Raw genomic sequence first — 17,132 nt, 5'->3', positions numbered from 1 at the left:
ACTGGGGCGTAGCCCATGGGGGCTTGTAGAAGTTAGCCATCTCGCTTGGTAGAGGGAAGACCATGCTTCGAGGAGTTCTTCGGCGTAGCTGATCAAGAATACCCTTTTGACTCAGTTCTCTGTCTTTCATCTCTGCATCAAGACCGGTCATGCTGCTCAGTGCTGTGGAGTTCTTGGAGACGACAAGATTTGGAGAAAGCCCCATGCTCACCATACTGTGCTTTTGTTGAACTCCTTTCCTCTATGCCGCTGTACAAAACTACAAATGGGTGATAATGTCGACAACGGACTTGCCGCCGCCTGAGACGCCTCTCGAAGATGCGACAGCCGCAGCTGGGAAACCGCAGGCATCAAGCCCACTTCGGTCACGCCCTGTCTCCTTGTCCCTAGAGCCTCACAATGTCTTCCTGTTCCTGATCGGATTTCGGCTGCTCAATGGCTTGACGTTACAGACGTTCTTCCAGCCCGACGAGTACTTTCAGGCTTTAGAGCCAGCATGGCAATTGGCTTTTGGAAAAGAGGGTGGGGCATGGATAACTTGGGTGCGATAAAAGATCAACTGCAGTACAACACTGGAAGCTCATCACAGAAAATAGGAGTGGAAAAGCTGTCTACGATCTGCCCTGCACCCTACTCTTTTCTCCTTATCTTACCAAGTCGCAAGTGCGGTTGCTGGGCTTCTGAAGCTTGATACTCATGGTAGTTCTGAGCTGCTGCTGGCTGCTCCAAAGATCTTACCGGCTGTCTTTGCGGCAGTAGGCGACTACTATACATGGAAATTTGCATCATACATCTATGGAGTGGACTCTGTTCCGTCTGCAACGGTGCTTCTCCTTACCATTGCCAGCCCCTGGCAATGGTTCGTTTCGACGCGAACGTTCTCCAATTGCCTTGAAACAACGTTGACAGTCGTCGCACTCTATAATTGGCCGTGGAATTGGTCATTGCCACTCAAGGAGACTGGCCGTACAAAAGTCAAATTTGGGGTCAAATTTGATATACAACCTCTTCGCACTCACGATGATGTTGGACAAAATGGAGAGAACACAGATGAGGTGACAAGGCTCAGAAGGGCTCTCCTCTGCGCCGCTGTTGCGACGATTCTAAGACCCACCAATATACTTGTGTGGGTGACTCTCACATACCTCACATTCATTCGAGGATGGATATCAATAAATCCGAGCTGGACTGAATGTACAGTATTCGTCAGAGAGACAATTCTGTGCGGAAGTATCATTCTTTTCTTTTCGACGATACTCGATCGAATATACTACGATACATGGGTTTTTCCACCTGTCAACTTCCTCCATGTCAATGTGGTGCAATCGTTGGCGACTTTTTACGGCATTAATGACTGGCATTACTATTTCTCCCAAGGATACCCTCTCCTCCTCACCACCGCATTACCATTTACTATAATGGGTCTTTATCGCATATTAGGCTCAAAACATTTATCTATTGAGGCAAGTGCGGCCGGTCGTAACTCGTTACGTTCATTGTCCATCCTAAGCCTCCTTGTCCCAGCCGCCTTTTCCAATATCGCTCACAAAGAAGTCCGCTTCATCTATCCTCTCCTGCCAGCTCTTCACATAATCACCGCATTCCCCCTGGCTTCTTTCTTCGAGCCGTCGAATCTACGGTCTTCATCGTCTCGACTCTCCAAAAAGCTACTACTTTTACTACTTCTGATCGTGAATCTATCAATATCATATTATACAACTCAAATCCACAACTCCGGTATTATGCACCTCACTCACTACCTTCGCCACGAATTCGAAACTGCCTATCTCCCTTCTCTCCTTCCTACAAACATGACTGTCGGCATATTCATGCCCTGTCACTCAACTCCCTGGCGCTCACACATCCAATACCCTCCCTCATCCACACACCCCGGCATCCGAGCGTGGGCCTTGACATGTGAACCACCACTGAATCTCAACGCGACCGGGAAATCCAATTACCTCGATGAAGCCGACATGTTCTACGCCGACCCTTCGACCTGGCTGAGAAAGAACATGTCATACAAACCTCCACAGCGAAAAGACGGGACTCGCACCACAGGCTCCGCTGCCGGCGTCTTTACACCAGACTACCGTTCCAAGCTCGCCGTCAACATCAACACAGCAACTCTTGACTTGGAACGTGAAGAGCGCTTCTGGGCCACTGGTCAAGGCCGTCGTCCCTGGCCAGACTACCTTGTCTTCTTTGCGCAGCTGGAACCGACGCTCCAATCCGCCCTGCGTGGCAGCGGGTATCTCGAATGTAAACGCCTTTTCAATAGCCATTGGCACGATGACTGGCGACGCGCCGGTGATGTCGTGGTCTGGTGCCTCGACGCCAGCAGGCGGGAGAAACCACCTATCCCAATCGAGCAAGGAAGAGAAGCCATTCATGAACCATTTTTCAGTACTGAAGAGCGGGCCAACCGGAAGATCTTGGCTATCAAGGACTAAGCGGCGAATGCGGAGAAAGGCAATAAAGACGAGCAAGAGTAAGAAATAGTCCACGAATAGGGTCGTCGATAAGCTGTTTTGGAAATCAGGGACTTTGAAGACGATGATTGAGAGAATGGGCCCTGAATTGGCAAGTGTGGGAGAAAGCTGTACTTTCTTGAACCATGTGCTGAAAACATTTGGGAGACCAAAAAGGAGGAGTGATGATACCAAAGAATGGCTCTTCTGGTTTCATTCATGTCATGAAAGCATTGGTAGACCAAATTATAACTGAGCGGACAGATCGTCAGGCATTCAATAGCAAGCAGTCTCGATGGATTTAATTTACATTTTTGATTTTCCCACACCTCCCCCCGGGACTATTAGCGATTCCGCATATATATAAAGAACCCCCAACAATTTAATAACACCGTCGCTTGTGCCCGACTGGGGTATAGCCAAGGATTCTCGGTCTAATCTGCCTGACTGACCGGTTATGCGAACAGGATGATATGCTTATGCCCGATCCGTGGCATTACGACAGGTTTCTGAGGCGAAGCTCGTCCATCCGCCTCTTCACCTCCTCTCAGGAGAATAATACCGCCTATGAGATCCCATAGCATTGCTGTGAATTCGTGCCTTCTGTTCTGTCATAAAAGACGAAAAAAGCCGCTACTCCTTGCCGTCTTCCCACTCTATTCTATTTCTACTCTTAGCTTAGTTTCTCTTGGATTTGCAATTCTCATCCCCAGCTAATCTCGTGTTATCGCTCATTTGCCGATATCACAACCCCATGTGCCTATCACAAAATGAAAGTCTCTCTTTTCAGTTTCTCTGCGCTGTGGCTCGAGGGCCCTCGTGTAGATTGCCGACCCCTGGTGAAATCTCGAGGGATGCACCAGATGCTGTGAAACGGGGTGTATATTACTCATCATCGCTGATCTCTCAGGAAAGGGATCGAGCGTTGGGTATACTCTGCGAGGTCGGAATTTCTTATCGGCACAAGCGAGTCAAGAGCTTGCAGGAACACCCTCCGATATTCTGCCTCATAATTGCGCATGTAATTCGTTTGGGCAAGGCTCGTCAGTGCTCGATTAGTACGTCTTCTGAAACTGCCCAAACTGGTGGCGTGAGCCTCCATTCATCTCATATACCGGGCACTTAAATTGGCAAAAGCGTCCGGACTATGTCGTCCACCTTCCAAATTGTTGATACTGACACTTTCCGCACTGGCATGTCTCGCCACAATTCCTTGCGGTTGGCCCTGAGGCCGGGGGGGAGTGGCCATGTCACCAGGAAACCCACCAGCATTGGGAGTAGGATTGACTATGGCATTTGTATTCGCGCTTGCCGTGTTCGTCAGAAATGGATTACGATTACCGGTTCCCCCGGCCGAATGCATATGTGAAAGCGATACTGGCATTGTCGCGCTTCGCTTCGCTCCGCCAACAGGGTTCAGTTCACCGAATATATCGCCTGACCGTGCAGGAGAAATTTGCTGCTGGCCAGTGGATTCCGCCCCGGGCTCTGGAATCGAAGCCAATGGTCGAGATGCAAGTTGTGGATAATTGTATAGAGCCATAATGGAGTTCTTATCATACCGTCCTGTTTGTTGGGGGATGAGGGCCTGAGCCTGTGGGTTAATCTGTTGCTGGAACGTAGACTGTGGCTGAAACTGGGACGGCTGCGCCTGTGGTTGAGCTTGGGTTTGACCATAGTGGAATTTGGGGAAAGTTGGGGGTGATTGTGGAAGTTGAGAGCTGGGGAATTGTTGTTGCGGTGGTTGTTGAGTCTGATTCCCTTGCGCTAGGAAAGGATTGCTTGGCTGTTGATTCATAAATGGAGGCTGTTGGGCTGTATCAAACAGATCTCGAGGATGAGGCTGAAGTTGCGGCTGTGTCGTTTGAGGGGGAGACTGTGATGGCGGTATCCCAAAAGGATTGAAATTTGCCGGAAGCGAACTCTGTTTTCGTGGAATTTGCGCCGGTTGACCGCCTGGCGTGGAGTGGTAATTGAGGAAAGGGTTTGTGGAAGGAGATGAAGGGACAGGAGCCGGAGCCGGAGCCTCTTGAGGTAGAAAAGGGTTGTTCCCGGTCGACTGAGCCGAGGCGGGTGCAGGTTGGAAGAAGGGATTTGTATTCACGGAAATGGCTGCTGGAGATGCAACATAGCCTCGCTGGAATTGTGTTGAAAGCGCTGGAGGGGTCATCGAGTATTGCAGACGTGGATCCCGAAGAGAGGGAGGTTGGCTTGGATATCCGCCAGTACTGTGTGGGAATAATGGTTGCGCCAACTGCATGGACTGCATGGACTGTTCGAGACCCGATTCCGTTTGGTTGCGAGTCCCTGGGCCAAAGGGGTTGTTGCTACTATAGAGTTGCGTGCTGGAACCCGAGGGTTCTGGCGGCTTTGTCATGGAGAGTCCGATGGTTTGTTGGTTAGTCATTTGCGTAAATGGATTATAGGAAGGCTCCGGAGATTTTGAAGCACCAGCTGCCGGCGTCGATGCATTCGCGGAACTCCGAGTTAGACCAGCAGAAGGATTTTGATCTGGTTTTCTGGAGGTGTAGGGGTTGCCACTTTCGGTCGATCCAAATTGAACCAACGTCTCGATTGTCCGTTCAACATTTCCATTCAATCGTCGAAGTAAGTTTGTGTTGCGCTCAGTATCTGTGAAGCCCATATCTCTCAAAGCGGTCAATTTCTTTTGCAGCTCCGCGTCCGTCATTTCAAAGCGTGCATCTGCCATCCTTGACATTGTATTGTAGTCGTCATTCGCGATGTGAAATGTTGGATCTTCATGGGGTTCTCTCGGGAGTTTCTTTTTGTCGTGTTTCGATAAAGGATACGCAGATGAGGATGTTCGAAGGCTAAATCCAAAAAGTTTTCCTTTCTTCGGTGGCAGAGGTGGCGGAGGCGAGTCATCTTCCTGAGGTCTCGAGTAGGTTGGAGGGGAAGCGTCGTCGTGTCGAGGAGGCTCTGGTTTGCCATCCAATAGACTCTTTTCTTGATACTTCTTTCGAATAAATCGCTCCATGGCCGAGTCCGCCTCGTCAGCGTCGAGTGGTATGTCCGGTTTCTTGTTTTTAGGATTGTATATCTTGTTGGCTGCGATATTCCCATTGCGTTTCATGTTCTGTCGGTGAGTTAGTGGCTGCTCACCGAGAAGGAAGTGAAGAACAGTTACCTCCACCTGATCTGTTGTCCAGGTATCCATACTCAGGGATTTGACCTTTGAAATATGGGTTCCTAGCTTCCGGTGCAACGAAGCACATCGCATGCAGAGAAAGATACCCAGATTCCAACTCGCCCACGCCGGGGCTTTCGCACCACAGTCGGCGCATTGTGAATTTCCAGGAAGTCGCGCCAACTCATGAAGCTCCCGCTCATTGCGCGCCTGTGTTCTTTTGCTCATTGAAGCCATTTTGCGCGAATGTCAGACCAGGGAGAATCGATGGAGGAATGCGTCGAGGGTAAAGCAAATGCATGCGACCAGACGATGCAAGCTATAGCGTTTTAGTGGGACCACTGAACCCTAGATCATATCTGAGGTTGCCCGCGCCGAACACTCACACCACAATTGCAAGACTATGAAGCTGTCTTCATAGGATAAAATCATGGGGACAGGTCTCTTCGTCTGTCCGACCTCGCCGCATTGCAACCCCATTTCGGTTAACGGACCGTCCAATAAATAGCGTGGAAATTTCAGAGCGGACTACCAACTAACACGTGCTGAGTTACGCGGTGGCTTGACTAAATTTGGGCAGAGATCATCGGACATCCTTGCAAGGGATAAAAAAGGGAACCGAAGCAAAGTTCTCAATTGGCGTGTTATGTACCATTTCCACTGAACAAAGGAAAAAAAAAGTGAGCTCCATCTACAATTCAATCTATGCGACCATACCCGATATTTCGCGCAATATTCACAACCAAGGTGATGTTTTCTCCGAACCTTTCCATCATTCCTCAAGACATCTCTGCATCGCCATCGTTCCGTCTCTCCGCCGAGCAATCAAGATGGTACCCGTACATCTGCTGAAGCATACCGTATTGATGCTCCATGGGTTCATCATCTGACAAATGCCACCATTCACGGCTGTTGTATGCTGGATCTTTTGACTGTTTGTATTCCGTCTCTTCCATGGGAGTTGAACCGTATTCCATCGGTGCCGTCACTCCATTGATGTTAGATAACGTATCATAGCCCTGCAGAATATAAGGTTCCGCATTGTGTCGATTTTCGTGGCCTGGCAAGGCGCACAAGTTCTTCAATTTTTCTTGTTCTAACATTTGTAACCTATACTTTGCGGCCTCCTCTTCTCTCTCCATGTTCGTCTGTGGCCAATTTCCAAGGTCTTTTGGATGTATTTGATTTCCATATGTGGGGGGGGCTATTTGCCAGAGCTCTATCAACCTAGACCTTTGCTCTGGCTCGGCGTTCTTGAACAGCTGCAACTGAGACGGAAACAAAGCCGAAGCATTGATCCCAGATCTCTCGAGGAGGGTCGATACCGGAAGTTCATGCGAGGGGACTTGATGGGCCGAATGGTGATAATGCTGAGTGATGTATGTGATCGGCGCCGGTTGGGGGACAACTTGGGGGGTCGGGGGCATCGACATGTCGTGCTGATGTTGAATCGGGCTGAGTTGCAGGTTGCGTGTCATCATATTGATCAAGTCGTCTTGCATCTTCGTGTCGCTCTCAGAGGCTGATAGTCCGCACTAAAGAGGCGAATCAGAAGGTCATGAACCGGAAGTGGATTTGAACAAACCTGTCTGCAGTGTGGATTGTCCTCAAACACTGCCAGATTGCTAGAGAGGTCCGTCTCGTAGCCACAATGCTGGCATCTGTGAAATGCCGATGCCATGATTGATCTGACGCTTCAGATTGTGAACAACACCAGATGTTAGAGATCCTTATTGCAGCAACGAGAACCAGGAAGAGGAAGAAGCAAAAATTCGAGATTTAGGCTTCAAATTCGTATTATACTAACTAAAACACACAATTGCTATAGAAGCTCCAGGAAGTCCAAAGGGTGTCCCGGATCCGGTAGTCCAGAGGAATAATCCAAAACCCCGGGAAAGGGGCGGAAGGAACCAAAATATCCAGATGTCCAGTCCGGGGGGGTACTGGTCCGGTCCAGGAGTGGCCTGGGATCAAGAAGCTGTTGGATTTGTGAAGAGATACGGTCAAGAAGAGGATAGGGGGAGGAGCGGGGTAGGGAGGGTTTTTGTGAAAGTTTCTTGCAGGTGGTTGAGAGTGCAAAGACCGGACTCAGCTCAACATCAAAGCTTGAGAGTCGGTTTGCAGAGCAGTGTCAAGGGAGAAAGATGAGCCTTTTCAGGGTTGACGATGGGAGAATGAAAGATCGAGAGATGAACTTGGAAAACGGAAGACGACGTGACCACAACTTTTGACGCTCGATGACACGTCGTTTACTGCCCGATGCCCCGACGCCAAGGCAAACAACGCACTAAGCCATTTATGGAGAAAATCCTGGCCTGGCGAGAAGGCTGCGGACGCGGCGTCCGGAGGCCTGCAGATGGTCTCGCAGCTTTTCATTGTACAGGTCGTGAATTGACACCCTGTAATGATTACCCATCTTTTCCGGCATTGTGTGCAGCTTTCGAACTTCGAATTCACCTGCTTTCTTTTTGTTGATCTCGATCGACCTCATCTACCGTTCTAGTCAGCTCTGTTTGCCATGGTACGAGGTCGCACTTTTGATTCGAGTCTCACAAATCGCTAATCGTGCTCCGCCGGAAACAGACGTCGATAGGAACGGGCTATGATCTCTCAAACTCGGTCTTCTCTCCTGATGGCCGAAATTTCCAAGTCGAATACGCTGTCAAAGCAGTGGAAAATGGCGGAACGTGCATTGGCATTCGAACAAAACACGGCGTTGTCCTGGCTTGCGAGAAGATCATCGTCTCAAAGCTGCTAAAGCCGGGATGCAACAAGAGGATAGCGACAGTGGACCGTAATGCTGGTGTAGTGACTTCTGGCTTATTACCAGATGGCCGTCACTTCACAAGCCGAGCAAGAGACGAAGCAAGCAGTTGGAGGCAAATATACAAAGCTCCCATCCCCATCCAAGCCCTAGCATCAAGAATGGGAGGATACGTCCAAGCATACACGCTCTACTCCAGTGTGCGGCCATTCGGCGTTACGGCGATCTTGGGAGGTTGGGACTCGGAGGCTGAACTCGGTGTGGACGGTCAAGTCGGAGAGGGACCCAAAATTGGCTCAGGAGGGAAATTCGAAGACGAAGCTGTCCCCAGAGGTGGCCCAGGCCTCTATATGATTGAGCCTAGTGGGCTGTATTGGGCAAGTAGTTCCCGCTCCGGACCGGAAGTGCTGCTGACTTGTGGGAGTAGGGCTACTATGGCGCGGCCACCGGCAAAGGACGACAAGCTGCAAAGGCGGAACTCGAGAAGCTCGATTTGGCTTCACCCACCTGCTCGCTTACGCTCAAAGATGCCGTCATGGAGGCGGCCAGAATAATTTACGTCGCACATGAAGATTCAAAGGACAAGGAATTCGAATTGGAGATGACCTGGATTTCTGCATTGGATGGCCCAACCAAAGGCCGACATCAGCACGTCCCACAGGAATTACTGGAGGAAGCTGAAAAGGCGGCCAAGGAGAGCCTGGAAGGGGGCGATGACGATGAAGAGGAAGGAGAGAATGCCATGCATGAATAATTGACATTGTCATCACCACATTGTAGCATTATTGGTGTCCGAGACGGTCGATAAAGGTCGGTGTCTCTCGCGGCGAAACGGGCAAAATCTTCCCCATGGATCGATTCACTCTATTCTTGCCCTCCCCCGCCCAAACCGCTCATGGACGCAGGCATCATCAAAACTTTTGGTATCCCAAGAGCCCAAGAAGGGAGATGTCGGATAACATAGATCAAGGTCCAGCAATCTTGCCTTCGCCCCAACCCTTCCGCTTCACTCCGAGCTCGACCGCTGCGTTCCCCCAATCCTCTCCGTGATTATGTCCTTTGGCTTCCTTGCCTGTTCCTCCCTCGAGACCTGCTCTTGCCAGCCCTTGACTCTCATTCAGGACCGTCAGAAGGCCAAAGATCACAGGCACCCCACTGTCGAGCTGTACCCTCATCAGTCCGTGGCTCACAGCGTCGGCAATGTATTCGAAATGCATTGTTTCTCCCTTGATCAGCACTCCAATGGCTATTATTGCGTCGAAGGCATGTCTCAACCCTTTTTCCTCCTTCTTTTCAGGTTCTGGTGGACCAGGTTGTAGACTTCCTTGCAAATCCGTCGTGGAATTACTTCCTCCGAGGAGATCTCCAATTCCACTTGCCAGACTGCCCATTCCACCAGCCACGGCACTGGCAGTGCTTTGTATTTGGGACGCAGCATAAACCCGCTGGACCGCCAAAGGAAGCTCGTATGAACCGGGCACCGATTCCACGACGATGTTCGCCTCCTTCACCCCAGATGCCAGCATAGTTTTCTTTGCTCCATTGACCAAGGCGTCAATGATGGTGGAGTTCCAGCGCGCGTGGACAATTGCAATTCGAAGGCCGGAGCCATCGTGTCTCTGAGGAGCACCAGGCCCTTTGAGAGTGGCCATATCGGAGGTCAATCGGAATGGATGAGGACGTAGAAGGGCGTCTTGAATCATGAGATAGAATCGAGCAAGTCGCGCCTCGTGACAGTTTGCTAGTGAGCATGGATTAAACGGGAAGGGTTGAAGGGTGTATTCCGCAATTAACCGCACCACTGTCGTGCCCTTTGCGTCCCCAAGAAGCACCCCAGCACTGCGGGCCCGAATTCGTTATGCTTAGGCTTTGGTCCTAGCCGACCATTCTCCCTCCGTTAGGGATACACTTGCACTTAAGGGTATAGCAACAAGACTCCAATGATGGAAAGTGAGTTTGAAAAATTCTGCACATGACCCGTGCGTGATCCACAGAGATCGAATACATATTCTGACTCGTCGGCGGCATTCCAAGAAACCGGATTCATGGTTTCGTTGTTGGAATATAAAAAACTGCAGGTCCCTCGCGGACCTTTTCTGTGAACTTCAAACCAGTGGCCAATCGGCATCATTGTATTTCGTATATCGCATTTCGACGCCCAATACACGGCACCTATCATCGACAAACCATGGCACCATCGGCGGCCAATGATTCCAGACTCAATGGAAGGACACACACCAATGGCCACGGGACTCAATCGAAAGCAACGGCTCCAGCTTTCCATCCTGCTGGTAGTTCCAAGTATCATGCCTCCTCGTCCGACGAAGCCATCCACCTGGAGCAAGAATATGCCGCCCATAACTACCATCCCTTGCCAGTTGTTTTTGCGAAAGCGTCAGGAACAACGGTATGGGATCCCGAGGGTCGACAATACCTTGACTTCCTTTCAGCATACTCTGCGGTCAACCAAGGTCATTGCCACCCCGAACTAGTCAAGACTCTAGTTGAACAAGCATCCACTCTGACTCTGAGTTCGAGAGCGTTCTACAATGATGTTTTTCCTCGATTTGCCGAGTTCGTTACCAAGTATTTCAACTTCGATATGGTCCTGCCCATGAATACTGGTGCCGAAGCGGTGGAGACGGCGATCAAGATCGCCAGAAAATGGGGCTACAAGTCTAAAGGCATTCCACAAGGAGAGGCCATCGTTTTGAGCGTAGCAAACAACTTCCACGGACGCACTGTAAGTGTTCCCCCGGCCGGGGCCGAGAAATCCAAGGTTGACTTTCAAGTTCTCTGCCATTTCCATGTCTACCGACCCCGAGTCCCGTGACAACTATGGCCCATATCTTCCAGGCGTGGGTAGCGTCAGCCCCTCTACAGGGAAGTTGATTCAATTTAATGATGTCTCCGCTGTGCGGACAGCCTTCGAATCTCATGGAGACAAGATCGCGGGCTTTTTGGTGGAGCCGATCCAAGGCGAAGCTGGCATCGTCGTTCCCAGCGATACCTACCTGACCGAAATCCGTGGCTTATGCGACCAACATAATGTCTTGCTGATCTGCGACGAAATCCAAACGGGGATTGCACGCACAGGCAAGCTCCTGTGTCACGAATGGGCGGGCATCAAGCCAGACATGGTCCTGCTTGGCAAAGCCATCTCCGGAGGAATGTATCCCGTCTCGTGTGTCCTGGGACGGAAGGATGTGATGCTCACCATCGAGCCTGGCACCCACGGATCTACCTATGGTGGAAATCCGCTTGGCTGTGCCGTCGCCATCCGCGCTCTGGAAATCGTCCGCGACGAGAATATGGTCGAACGAGCCGAAAAGCTCGGACAGATCTTCCGTGACGGTCTACGAAATCTGAAGTCCCCGATTATCACGGTTGTTCGTGGAAAAGGCCTCCTCAACGCTATCGTTATTGACGAAGCGAAAACAAACGGCCATAGTGCGTGGGACCTGTGCATGTTGATGAAAGAGAAAGGTCTTCTTGTAAGTCGAGCCTGGAAATCATCCATAAGCGGATCAGTGTGAGAAGGCGCTAACAGTCACCAGGCTAAACCTACACATCAAAATATCATTCGTCTGGCGCCGCCTCTCGTGATTACCGAAGACGAAATCATGCACGCACTGGCGATTATTGACGAAGCAGTAGCCGAGTTGCCCAATCTGAAGGGTAAGAGAGAGGAAGAGGTGATTCCTTCGGGGGAAAAGAATATTTCTATCAATGTCGAGAATTAGACCTCGGCAGCTTCGGGGCGGAAAGCACTCGTTCATTCACAGGCAGCACGACCGGTGTTTAGCTAGGTATGTAATGGATCCGTTCCTCTGACCGGAAGATGGACACGTTCAACAGTGTGATGGACTTGAGATGGAGTTTGCGAAGGGGGGTGAAAAGCACATTGCATTGGGTGGAAATGGCTATGTTCGACCAGAGTTTCAATCAGGAAAAGGGACTTGTGTCATAATCTGGGTTGAGATATGCTGGGATTGATGACGGCTGTATCTTCATCTTGGGGGAAAGAACTAGCTATTTTCTGCAGAGTGCTATGGTAGTCCGTGCCTCGGGTTCAATTTCGGTCCATCTACCAGTGCTTTACGCATTTCACGAAGGTAGGCCGAAGATTTCGTTAGGATTGTAAGAATCAAAAATCACAATGATGAGCCATGCTTCCAAAAAGAGGAACCCTTGTTGTTCTCAATGTGGATTGAATTCGAGCCGTGTGGAAGCTTTGTGTTGTACCGACAGTGTTGGTTCCTTGTTCTTTTATCCCAGGTTCTCCTCCAGCCCCAAAAGGCTCATTTGTCCCGACATCTTTTTCTGTTCAGATTTTAGTCTCGAAGACAGCACCGATGTACATTAAATCCTGCGATGTCCGATTGTAATGGCGCTGCTTGGCAGTGTCGTGGTCTTGATAGTGTTCGGTGGGCAGTTGGGTGTCGCAAGGCTGGATATCCCTAGGATTTCGGACTGATGAACCACATGACGCTTCAGCAGTTGAGTTCGAGCATTGCGGTGAAGAACGGTATTGTTTGCTAGGGTCAGGTTTTGCGGTCAGGAATCCTGTGTAGTTGTCAGGGTTTGAAGACGCACCATGGCTGACTCGTGGGTCGCTCTTCTGTCCACTTTTCAATTCGACATTGATTCTCAGCATGTCGCTGCGGAACATTGATCGACAACGCCAGCCCCGGCTTCTCTCCTCCGGTTTCCACCTTCAGGAGAGTTCCATCAATGAGTAAGTTTGTGGAATTGAATTTGGATTTCATGATCTGGCTCTTGCCCCTGCTTGACAGAGGAACAGAAAACGGTCTAATCTACCTAAGATGAAGAGTCCAAGGCCAAGACAAGAGTTTGCTGACTTGTTCGTGAGGGACATAAGGTCAGCGGAAGGGTTGTGCCACACCATATATCTCTTTGTATATGATCCATCGAGTACGCTACGACGGAGGTCCATTTCTATTTGTCTGATGACGGTGTTCGGCTTAGCAGCCGTGATTTCGGGAATAATGCTAGGGCTTTCTGTTCGACTGGCTTTAGTGACGGCCTCCAAACGTCCGTAACGGTTGTATAGGGTCCCCTCTCCCAAGGAAGATGTCGTATGGACGGCCCCAGGAGGCCCAAGGTTACAACGTGCAATCAGCCAGCCCTCGCTCAGTACAAATGGGTAATAAGGCTGGTCTCGGTGGGCCACATGGGAATGCAAAAGCCAAAGATAAAGTGTCGATATCGATTCGTTCATATTCACGGCCTCAACAAGATAAGGCTATGTCAAGTCCAAACTTCATATGATACAATGACAAGGTAGACTGCCAAATGATTGGATTTGATGGTCGGCCCCAAGAAGTTCACGAAGCAATGAGAAACACGGAACAATGCAGGAAATGTGATGATGCCCAAATAGGAAGCAGGGTGGGATGATTTGGGGCCGCCAATCAGACTGACGCTGTCCTCCACTAGCACCAAGTTTAAAACAACAGTCCCTTGTCCTTTTCTTTCCTCTTCATTTCTATCCATTTTCTATCCTTCTCTCACATCTGGGACGGCACCCCCAGCGCCCCTGAGGTCCTGGAGGACCGTCCACAGCCGTGTTGTGATTGAAAGCGGGAACCCTTCAAGAGAAACATCTACCGTGTGCATCAACCCCAGTCAAGACTCTCACGGACCAATGCGGATAGCTGACTTGGCCAACTAGGCACTCTTGAACCAAATCACGACAGGCCTGCCCGGGGGCTCATCGTCTCCGGGCCCTCGTCATCCAGCACCACCACTATGATCACCGGTTAGATCACGATGCTCTTGAAGCCCCCGGAAAGGGCAACCGCTCTTTCGAGGAAGTTGATGTTGAACCCTTCGAATCGCCTATCGACGAGCTTACATTCCTTTCAAATGATATCTCTCCCTCGCTCTCGAAAGACACTCCCTTGAGCTTAAGCTATGGCTTAGATGAATCATCAACGATCGACGAATCGACCTTCCAGGAAGCCTTTCAAGCCTTGGTCAATACTGACATGTGGGACCTCGGCCTCTGCGTGAATTGCGGAGACATCTTGGGGGTGGACTGTCGATGCGATCTCCCAGAGAATCGAATTTCGTACCAGGATGTATCTTTTGACCATGCTGCAATAATACCAAGTGCGAATTTTTCGAGCCCCGGCGTCGCGTCAGAAAGAGGTGAACGCCCTTCATTAGCTACGTATGGAAGTCTTTCATTTACGACGACACCTACTCCGGATTGCATATTGACAAACGAAGACCAAGGCAAAAGCATGAGGTCTTTGCTCAAACCCTTCCAATGCGCTTCCCTAGGCCCAAACTGCTCCAGCCACAACTCGCCTTGCCAAGAATCGTCTATTATTCACGAGCAATCCAACACCATCAGATCTACCCCCGAATCAACGATGAAGCAGGTGTATAAGAGCAATTCTATCCCACCCTCGTTTTCGACGGCTGGAGTGGAAGCTGGGCCTAGAATCAAATGTCCCCGTTGCAATTATCGCTGCGGCTCCGTGGGACCATGTCTCAAGTAAGTACAACCGATCTAAACGACGCCGGCGCACCCAAGACTTCTGACACCTCAAAAGCGGGCATCTGAAAAAACACAATCGTTTCGAGTGTAACATTCCGGGCTGCAAAAGCTCTATGCACAACGATAAGCGTACAATCGAACGCCACAGACGAACAGTTCACAGAGCTTTGTTTCCGGACATGAAGTACTTCCAATGCATATGTGGCCATCAAACGGTGCGAAAGGATCATTTGAGACGACACAAGGAGAAGTGCAAGCAACTAGGTCCACAATCACAACTGCACTGCAATACTTCGTCGAATGTTTGACTGACAACTTCTCTTGGCCTGGTGAGCCTGCAGACATAAACCCTAAACCTCTTCCGGCAGGCCCCGTGGCAAAATCCTATCATGTTCAAAGTGCAAACTACTGTGATTCGGGTGTTAGGGCAAGCATCAGCTTGCTTCGAAGAGCGGTTGTCCTTTACGTGGGCTTCAAGAGCATCGTGTTGCGGAGGATCATATTTTTCGTGGTTTCAGGGTACGAGAGCGTTCAGGCAGAGTTTGGAATTTGGTCTCCTTCATTTGTCTAATCCTTACCTCTGCTGATGAATGACTCTGGGATTGGCCTTTTTGATTCTTGGGTTCTGTTAAGATCCAAATTACTTCAGCGTTGGTCGTGTGGTGCTACATACCACGCATATCTTTTTGAAGAGGTTCGTGCTTCTTCAGGCTACGACTTGTCAAATCTCTCATGAGATACAAAAATTCACGACACATATCTACCTTGCCTTTGTTCGCTCTCACCATTCCAATGAGTAAATCCCTGCCGTCCCTCTTTGCCGACTTATCGGGTTATCCTACTGCCGACTGAATTCGACACTTCACCAATGTATTTGATTGATTGATACGAACATTGTCTTTGGAGTCAATCCTGTCCTGCCACCAAGATCTAATTTCAAGGACCACTCGTCGGTTTCGTATTGGCCTCCAGACACTTGGGATTGCCTTAGTGAAATTGGTAAATGTAAAAAAGCAGGTCAATGAGAGGGCAAATACTAGATCCCTCTTGGGCACCACTGGTCTCTTTGTTTTGCTGCACTAAGATAAGAGATCCCTTGTTTTTAGTAGCCTGGGTTTCAGCGAGTCAATGCGTTAGGCTATCCAAAATCTCCATTCGAGCTCTGGAATGTCGTCATTGGGACATGGAAACAACTAGAAATCAACAGCTCGGATGTCGCTGTAAGTAGGCCAGAATAAAATCCGAGGCACCATAACCACGAGTTCCAGACATTGTGTCTTTTCCAAACTCTTGTTAGTGGGTTCTGAGGCCGAATGACTCCTGGGACTTCTTTTGGCCGGAGCCAGCCGCTTCATAGCAAACTTTTTGTGATTTGAGGATGACTCCAACCTCTTTCGTGGCTTCGGATAGCGACTCCTTGTACCGGCGCGCTTCTCTCTGTCGTCTCCACCATCGTTGTTTCCTGGGCCAGGTGTTCTTCCTTTGCACTGGTCTTGCCTTGAAGTAAAGATTCCTCGTCCTCCTCTGACTTGTCACTCGTTGAATCATTGCTTGAAGGCTCCGTCGACAAGCAAAATGGACACAAATTGCTCTTCAGTCTTTGGTGTCGTGGTTTCTGATTTCAGAGCATCATCTATCGGCTCCATCTTCGGCAATCTTCCATTTCAATCCCGTATTCCGTCACATGCTTATCATCCACATTGGGGGATTGTTCATCCAATACCTCGTAGGAAGATGCGTTGAGGTCAGGATCGGCACTTTCCTCTGCAAGAGATATATGGATTTGACTGCCGACGCATTCATTCCTCGTTTGAGTCGTTGCAGATTCAGAATCATCTCCAGTTCGACTCGGCTTCACCTCCCCAACGCGACTAATTGCCCATTTCCGACCATGTTCGTCAATCGAAAAGATCAACAAGGGCCTTACCGTAAGTCTCCCTAATTACCGAACTCTATACGTCCGCAATTTCGCTCCAAAGCGATGGAGCACTAAACCTTTCGCCTCATATTTTCTGTTCCCATCAAGACGCTGCACCGAATAGGCCTTCGCCATGATCTTCATTTCGAAGGAAGTCCTGGAGCTAATACTCAGAGCTCAGATTCACTAGGCGGAAAGGTCAGGAAAAGTTCCCATCTCCAAGCGCACAAGGCTGTAACCCCTTTTGACGTGTCCAGAGCTTGGCAAGTGAGTTCATGCAGCCTTGGAAAGGATCAAATAGT

The 17,132-nt window shown here is 49.9% G+C and overlaps 6 protein-coding genes across 6 annotated transcripts; 3 read left to right on the top strand and 3 right to left on the bottom strand.

Annotated features, from left to right (window-relative positions):
- Nucleotides 1–275: 275 nt before the first annotated feature.
- On the top strand, nt 276–2,453 carry Z518_10454 (uncharacterized protein; the record flags this gene model as incomplete). Its single annotated transcript, XM_013411997.1, has 2 exons — nt 276–542; nt 597–2,453. The coding sequence occupies 2 exons, from the start codon at nt 276–278 to the stop codon at nt 2,451–2,453; spliced, it is 2,124 nt and encodes a 707-aa protein (XP_013267451.1).
- Nucleotides 2,454–3,363: 910 nt separating this feature from the next.
- On the bottom strand, nt 3,364–5,856 carry Z518_10453 (uncharacterized protein; the record flags this gene model as incomplete). The annotated part of the gene is made up of 3 exons (XM_013411996.1): nt 3,364–3,511; nt 3,587–5,568; nt 5,620–5,856. 3 exons carry the CDS (start codon nt 5,854–5,856, stop codon nt 3,364–3,366), a joined length of 2,367 nt encoding a protein of 788 aa, XP_013267450.1.
- A 542-nt stretch (nt 5,857–6,398) lies between these two features.
- On the bottom strand, nt 6,399–7,300 carry Z518_10452 (uncharacterized protein; the record flags this gene model as incomplete). Its single annotated transcript, XM_013411995.1, has 2 exons — nt 6,399–7,154; nt 7,205–7,300. 2 exons carry the CDS (start codon nt 7,298–7,300, stop codon nt 6,399–6,401), a joined length of 852 nt encoding a protein of 283 aa, XP_013267449.1.
- An 837-nt stretch (nt 7,301–8,137) lies between these two features.
- On the top strand, nt 8,138–9,137 carry Z518_10451 (uncharacterized protein; the record flags this gene model as incomplete). The annotated part of the gene is made up of 3 exons (XM_013411994.1): nt 8,138–8,140; nt 8,203–8,706; nt 8,811–9,137. 3 exons carry the CDS (start codon nt 8,138–8,140, stop codon nt 9,135–9,137), a joined length of 834 nt encoding a protein of 277 aa, XP_013267448.1.
- Nucleotides 9,138–9,348: 211 nt separating this feature from the next.
- On the bottom strand, nt 9,349–10,035 carry Z518_10450 (6,7-dimethyl-8-ribityllumazine synthase; the record flags this gene model as incomplete). Its single annotated transcript, XM_013411993.1, has 1 exon — nt 9,349–10,035. The coding sequence occupies one exon, from the start codon at nt 10,033–10,035 to the stop codon at nt 9,349–9,351; it is 687 nt and encodes a 228-aa protein (XP_013267447.1).
- A 536-nt stretch (nt 10,036–10,571) lies between these two features.
- Z518_10449 (ornithine aminotransferase) lies at nt 10,572–12,126 on the top strand (the record flags this gene model as incomplete). Its single annotated transcript, XM_013411992.1, has 3 exons — nt 10,572–11,126; nt 11,176–11,877; nt 11,941–12,126. The coding sequence occupies 3 exons, from the start codon at nt 10,572–10,574 to the stop codon at nt 12,124–12,126; spliced, it is 1,443 nt and encodes a 480-aa protein (XP_013267446.1).
- Nucleotides 12,127–17,132: the final 5,006 nt, after the last annotated feature.

This window comes from Rhinocladiella mackenziei, assembly GCF_000835555.1.
Source record: "Rhinocladiella mackenziei CBS 650.93 unplaced genomic scaffold supercont1.9, whole genome shotgun sequence".
NCBI classification, from domain to species: Eukaryota; Fungi; Ascomycota; class Eurotiomycetes; order Chaetothyriales; family Herpotrichiellaceae; genus Rhinocladiella; species Rhinocladiella mackenziei.
The sequence above is the reverse complement of the archived record's forward strand: the minus strand, read 5'-3'. Positions and strand labels throughout refer to the sequence as shown.